General features: G+C 38.2%; 1 protein-coding gene across 1 annotated transcript in view; it reads right to left on the bottom strand.

The window, feature by feature from the left end:
* Positions 1 to 24: 24 nt before the first annotated feature.
* Sytl5 (synaptotagmin like 5) overlaps positions 25 to 7434 on the bottom strand; it is a 187995-nt gene continuing 180585 nt past the window's right edge. The window contains exons 17-19 of the mRNA XM_031372005.1: positions 6970 to 7105; positions 2103 to 2311; positions 25 to 815 (exon numbers count right to left, since the gene is read on the bottom strand). Of these exons, the coding sequence (XP_031227865.1) occupies positions 673 to 815; positions 2103 to 2311; positions 6970 to 7105 (488 nt within the window). The 3' untranslated portion in view covers positions 25 to 672. The remainder of the gene's footprint in view (positions 816 to 2102; positions 2312 to 6969; positions 7106 to 7434) is intronic.

The raw sequence follows: 7434 nt of genomic DNA, 5'->3' as shown, positions 1-7434 counted from the left end.
CGTTAGAGAGAGAGAGACAGAGAGACAGAGAAAGAGACCACATGCAATCATTTAGCTATCTTTACTTTGAAAAGGAGGCTGAATTTCATGAATTCTGTAATTATCATAGTCCCACTAGTATGTCCTGAAACATCTCCATCCTGAAGCTTGCCACTATAACAGCATTCTACCCTATTCTCCAAACCATCCACAGAATGCCTTCTTTACTTCACAGGTCATTCTAGGATAAGAAAAAGGAGGCCAGTATCTTTCTTAATTATTCTTTAAGCAGTCTACCTTCTTAGTGTTTCCTTTCAAACTCAATAACCCTTAAGTAACTCAGTTGGAAAAAGTATGAGGAGCCCCAGTCTAAACAGTATTTTCCAATAAGCTTGTAACATTTCTATCAATATAAAGTCTATGAGCCTTTGCACGGTTTGATTGTTGGAAAGATGGTGTGGTATGGTACACTTCCTATTGTCTAATAAGGGAGGCCTGTGTAGGTGAACATATAAAAGGATATGCATTTGTTTGTTTGTTTGTTTGTTTTTTGACAATTAGCAGTATCCTAAATGTTCACAGCACTGACGTGTTTACCAATATGATCTAATACTCTTGGGTGAATTCAAATTCCCAGTCCTTTCACTGAGAGGAAACAGCTATCAACCAGAGATGTAGGGAAAACTGGTCCCCTCAGAGCCTACATTTCGCCATGCTGGAACGTAGCATGAGAACCCCCTCTACAGATGTCCCAGGGTTGTCAGCCATCTTTTGCCAAAGGCGTTGTTCTTCCCCATGAGAGTCCATCCAGTCCACAGTCTTCCCATGGCTCATACCTGAAGAAGGAAAAGGGAAGGACAACATTTCACACAAGGGAGTGGACCTTCTCGAAGGTAAGGAACAATCTCTGAGGGGAAGTTTTAAGTAGAAATCCTCTTGGTCTCTTCTCAGTTTCCAAATGTAGTGAGATGCTAAGATGAATCAGTGTTTTGAACCCCCCAAGACTTCCTTCTGCTGAGGTTGTGCAGAAAAATCAGAATGGCTCTTGATATCTCATTTCTACCCTACCTTGATATCTTGGCAGAAAACTGGTTCATCTAAACCAAGTTAATGTGAGTTCAGATATAAGGATGTCTGTTTCTATCACAACTACTTTTCTGACCCTGGAGATTTTGATTTTACTGACATACGTATCCCTGCATTCCTTAATGTATAAAAAATGCTTTCATATAGATGGAGTCTTTCTCAGCCCAAGTGATGCCATGGTATATGGCTGGCCTAAGGATGAGATAAAGAGATTTGAGGTGACTGCATATGCACTCTTAGTGCTAAAGCATTTGACCACTGCAATATGTCTCCACACCCAGTTTGTATCCTGTTATATTTTATGTGTTTTCATTGTGTAACATACTTTTGGGTCATTGAAAAAATACATTGATCTGATTGGCCTCTGGGAAGTCTATAGTCAGCCCTGGGTTATCTATGAAACAAGCTAAACAAGCAAGTAAAAAGCACCCCACCCCCATGGTTCTGCTTCAGTTTCTGCCTTTGGGTTTCTGTCTTTAGTTCCTGCCCTGATTTCCCTTCATGGTGGTCTATAATTTGTGAGGTGAAATAAACCCTTTCTGTCATAAGTTGGTTTTGGTCTTCATTATAGCAATAGAAAGCAAGCTAAGACACACTGCTCATATGAACAACATTAGGTGGTGTTTGTAGAGAAAATTCACTTTCCATTCAACTTGATCATAGTTCAGTTAAAGTACTAGACAGTGAAAAGAAGTTGTAGTAATGGTGGTTTTAGAAATCTCTCCTCTCCTATCAAAGCCTGTACTGTCTTGGAGATCTTTACCTGAGCCAAACCTGAGGTAAAAAGTAAAAAAGTACTTGAAATTCACTTACATGAATGTATTGAAGGTTTTATATGAAGAGACCAAATATAAATATAACACTTCTTCAACTTAAAGCCTAAGGATACAAGGTTACCATAGAAACACATCGTGATTACTTCAGGAGTTAGTTGTAGCTCAAACTACATAATAATCTACAACACATTCACACCAGTAGTAACCACACTATTGCTCATTCCTGGACATATACTGGCTCCAGCTCACCCAGGTTCTTACCACTTCCAGAATTTAAACGAACACCTCCTAGAAAGATGTTGCTGGAAAAGGCCTCCTTGTCCCAGATGGTGAGTTCTAGGCAAGCATTCTTTATATCCTGAGGATACAGGCCACTGAATATGAACGTATGGTTCCACTGAGGATTGACACTCTTTTTTACAACTGCAGTTTTGTGCTTGGTGGCTTTGTTATCATCAGGAAGCAGGTAGCTGTGGAAGGAAGCAGTCAGTGGGAAAGTAAGCTAAACAATTGGCAACCTTTGAGTTGTCATTTGAATTTCTCACAATTATTTGGAACTGCATGTGAACATAATATGCACACTTGATGTCCTCTTCCTGGTTTTTAAAAACTTAAATAATATTTTATTTGGAGAGATGACTAGTACCACAATAGTAAAATGCTCTCCTTTCAGTTCTGAATACAGTTTCTGTCTTTCCAAACCCTTCCAAATATTTGGTTCTCCATCTGGTAAAGAAAAGACCATTATTGAAAGCTTCACTTCTATATCTTCTAGGTCATCTGTTAGCTGATTTGCAGCCATAGTAGATAGTGTTTGTATGTTTTCAGCTTTCTGCCTCAAATACTGGGTTATCAGGTTACCTGGTTCTATGTGAGTTTGCTCCCTTATGTTCAGAGCACCTAGAAGTTACTGAACACTAAATACTTGAAGGTCAATTCTCAACCAGTGGGTTTTTCAAAAAGGTTGATGAGTTCCCCAGTTCTTTGAGGGATACTCCTAAGGACTGTTATATAGAGTTCTTGTTGCTTCCCCAGTGGAACTGAACCCTAGTGGCCTACAGTAATAGCCTTCCTATTAACATATCTTTTTAATCCACTTCCCGCTCTCTTTTGCTTCATGGTCTACATTCTTTCACTGGTGTTTTCTGCAAGCTCTTCTTAAGTAGACAGCCTGCATCCTGCCTAGGTCTCCTCTATTGTGTTCAAACTCTAAATCACAAACATCTTTGTGCATTCTGGAAACATGGTTTAGGAAAGAAAATGAATGTGCATATGGAATCAGTATATGGGACAATTACAAAAAATACAAGTAAATGTCTGGGAATAAAGAAGGTAACTGTGTCATGTGGCATTCTATTTACTATTATTGGTCAGAGCTAGTAAGTAGGGCAATGACAGAGTACTTATCTAGGAAGCCCTGGGTTTAATTTCAGAACTACCACTCAAAAGGAAAAAGAAATTAGTAAATTAATCAGTGAACACTATTATCTCCCAATCTCCATTTTATATTTATTCTCTCTTTAAAATCCCCAGTTTTTATTATTACCTTCTTACAGTTTATTTTATTTCATTTTTTTATTTCCATCATTTAAAATCTCTGGTTCTAAATTTGAGCATGCTATATTCCCTTATGCTTTCTTGCAACTCATAAAGCCACATAACTAGGTTCTGGCCAATGGATTACTACAAATATCTGTATGCAAAGGTTATGTGAAGCTTCCTACCAGCCCAGATTTGCATAGGACAGCTGAACTTTCCATAGCTAGCTGTCTTGATCCACGGGGAAGATAACATCAGAACAAAACAAAACACCTTTTGGGATAGCCCTCACTCCAGTTGTTCAAGACCTACATGAAGACCAAGCTGCACATCTGCTACATAAGTGTGAGGAACCCTAGATTTAGCCCATGTATGTTCTCTGGTTGGTGGTTCAGATTCTGAGAGTCCTAAGGATCCAGGTTAGCTTACTCCATTGGTGTTCCTGTGGAGTTCCTGTCCCCTTTGGAGCCGCAATCCTTCCTCCTATTCTTCCATAAGAGTCCCGAAACTCCATCCACTTCTTGGCTGTGGGAGTCTGCATCTGTCTAAGTTAGCTGCTGGGTGGAGCCTCTCACATGGGATATGTTCTTCTAGCTGGGTTACCTTGTCTGGCCTTGGTAAGAGAGGAAGCACCTAGCCTCACAGAGACTTGATGTACCAGGGTGGGGGGATACCTAGGAGACCCCCACCCACTCAGAGGAGAAGGTGAAGGAGGATGGGAGAAGGATTGTGGAAAGCAGTAACTGGGAGGGGGCAATGAATGGAATGTAAAGTACATAAGTAAAAAATAAAATAAAATTTGAAAAAAAAATCACTTTTGTCCCTGATAATTAGGATGCTTCCATATCTTCCCTAGATAAATTATCTTCAGTTATTGTTTATATATAAGACAAAATACATTCCTTTAAATTTTTTAGTATTTATTTCTTATTCTATATATGTATGGGGATGTGGCAATGTCATGGCATGTATGTGGAGGCCAGAGGACAACCTGCAAGAGTCACATCTCGGTTCTTACCACGTGGGTTCTAGTTATCAAAATTGGCCCATTGGGTTTTGTGGCAAGCCTATTTACCTTTACTTGTAATCATGTGTGCCCAGATGTCTTTCTTAAGCCTCAAACATTTCAATTCACAAGTAGATCATATGTAATTGTGTTATTTACATACTTTATAATATTACCTAGGTATCTGTTCTTATGTGCTTAGTGGCTCCTTGAAAATATCTCAGTTCATTTTTAGTGGTATTTGTTTATTTATTTATTTATTTGTTTGTTTCTTTATTTGCATGTTGTAGTGGTTTGTATATGCTTAGTCCAGGGAGTGACACTATTTGAAGGTGTGGCCTTGTTGGAGTAGGTATGGCCTTACTGGAGTAGGTGTGTCACTGTGGGCATGGACTTTAAGACTCCTATCCTAACTGCCTGGAAGTCAGTCTTCTAGTAGTCTTCAGATGAAGATGTAGAACTCTCAGTTCCTCCTGCATCATGCCTGCCCACTGCTATGCACCCACCTTAATGATACTGAACTGAATCTCTGAACCTATAAGCCAGCCCCAATTAAATGTTATCCTTATAAGAGTTCCCTTTGTCATGGTGCCTGTTCACAGCAATAAAACCCTAACTAAGACACATGTGTATGAGTGTTTTTTCTACATGTATGTCTATGCACCATGTACAAGCAGTGGCTTTGGAGACCAAAAGAAGGTATCAGATCTCCTGAGACAGTAGTTAGTAATGGTTATAAGCTCCCATGTGGGTATTAAAGGACCCAAGGAGCTGAAGGGTTTGTAGCCCTTTAGGACGAACAACAATATGAACTAACTAGTACCCTCAGAGCTCCCAGGGACTAAACCACCAACCAAAGAGCACACATGGTGGGACTCATGGCTCCAGCAGCATATGTAGCAGAGGATGGCCAAGTCGGTCATTAATGGGAGGAGAGGCCTTTGGTCCTGTGAAGGTTCTATTGCCCCAGTGTAGGGGAATGCCAGAGCCAGGAAGCAGGAGGGGGTGGGTTGGTGAGCAGGGGGAGGGGAGGGAACAAGGTTTTTTTGTTTTTGTTTTTTGTTTTATTTTATTTTATTTTTTCTGAGGGGAAACTGGAAGATATCATATTACATGTAAGTAAAGAAAATATCTAATAAATAAATAAATAAATAAATAAATAAATAAATAAAAGAAATTGAACTTGGGTCCTCTGCAAGAGGTCTCTCCAACTCCTTGAATCATTTTTAAATTAGCTTAATATTTAAGAGAATCTACTAGAAAGTTAGTTTAAAAATAGAATGGGATACTGTTCTTTATTATTCTTGCTGATAAATTCTCAGGAAGAGAGTGTAAAAACTGGTCTAACAGTATTAAGTCATCCCTAGAAGGCTATCATAGGCAGAAAAATATGCTATCCATAAAAGACAGTAAGAAGCAGAGTCTTAAACTGGGTGCTGGGGCTTCTGAGGCAAACTGAAGCAGCATGATCCAAATAAAGTGTTTCTTTTATGCCAAAGAACATAACCAGTCAATGGGAAGACCCTAGTCATCTTTTTCTCCTTATTTCAAGGTTAACCAAACTTAAAACATATGAGAATAAAGGCATGATTTTTTTCCTTGTGGGAAAATTCACCTTCTTGCAGGATCTTACCCTGTGACCCCGGCTGGTGTGAAACTTGCTACATGAAGCCAAAAATTGACAGTCTCTACAGTACTGAGACTTTAGGCATTACTATCAGGCTTTGATCACTTTTCAAAAAGGTACCATCTCTGCCTCAAAGACTTATGCCATGGCTTGGCATTGTAGGAACTTGTTTCATGGTGCTCCATGAAGTCAGCATCTAATGCTCATTACATATACATTTGAATGTTTGCTTCAATGAATGAAAACACATGCTTTTAGCCCAGGCTCCTCTAATTGCATGAGAAGAATTCTCCAGTAGTCAGAAACAAGGGATATTTGCTATTTGGATTGCCTAGAATAAGCAAGAATATCTATTTAAAGGGCAGTATTCTTTCAAGAAACCATCATTTGCTGTATATGGTAATAAGTACATATAATATACAATCTATAATCTATAATATACAATATGTAATATATAGTATAATGTATAATAAATATATAATATAATTAGGTATATATAATATGCAATATATACCAAGTAGTCTTTGAGCCTCTCTCACACACTCTCAGGGCAGATGCTGAAATTTTTCTGTATTTTACAATGTTCCTCAAGAGAGCAAACCAGCAAATATTTAATATTTTGTTTGTTGTACCAAGTGATAACAGAGCAAAAATAAAAGTCTAATTACACATAGAAAATCATGCTTTTTTTTTCTAAGAAATGAGTCTCCTGGGAAGAAAGTCTTCCAAACTTCAGAGTGATGGGACCTCAAAAAATGTGCTGGAAGCAGAGCAAATCCTGGAACACAAACCCCCATTCATGCTGACCTTACTTTAGATGCAAGGACTAAGGGTAGCTCTTCCAAAGTATACCCAATAAGCAGAGTGTGGGCCTCTTAGAAGCACCACTGTCTAGTGGCTCATAATTCTTCTCAACACCATTAAGTGTCATCTGAGATGAGCTAAAACAAAATTACCCCTTGACGAAGCTGTCAGAAGTGCCTCCTGATTTTACTGCAGTCAGATTCTTTGCTTCTTTGATGAACACTTCAAGTATTCCCCCAGAAACGGCAGGTGACTCTTTCTTCTTTCCCTTTTTAAAGATCTTCTTTCCTGCATGAATGATGAGAGAGGAGGTGGAGGAGGTTAGAGATTCTACTTCACAGTTTACAAAGAGCATCTACAAATACTTACTTTCTTTTCTGACAATCAAGCTTTTTTTTGGTATTATATATAAACAATATATGATATAAATATATAAATATTTATGAAGGTTTCTATCCTAATAGACTTCTTTTGCATAGGTCTTTCGCTTTTGTCTATACTGAAAAATAAAGACATAAATAAATTAAAACAAATTTATGAAATTTTTACTTTTTTTTGGTTTTTGTTTTTGTTTTTTTTTTATTAGATATTTTCTTTATTTACATGTAAATTTCTCT

The sequence above is a fragment of the Mastomys coucha genome, chromosome X (assembly GCF_008632895.1).
Source record: "Mastomys coucha isolate ucsf_1 chromosome X, UCSF_Mcou_1, whole genome shotgun sequence".
NCBI lineage: Eukaryota > Metazoa > Chordata > Mammalia > Rodentia > Muridae > Mastomys > Mastomys coucha.
Note: the sequence above shows the minus strand (reverse complement) of the source record. Positions and strands in the feature narration are given on the sequence as shown.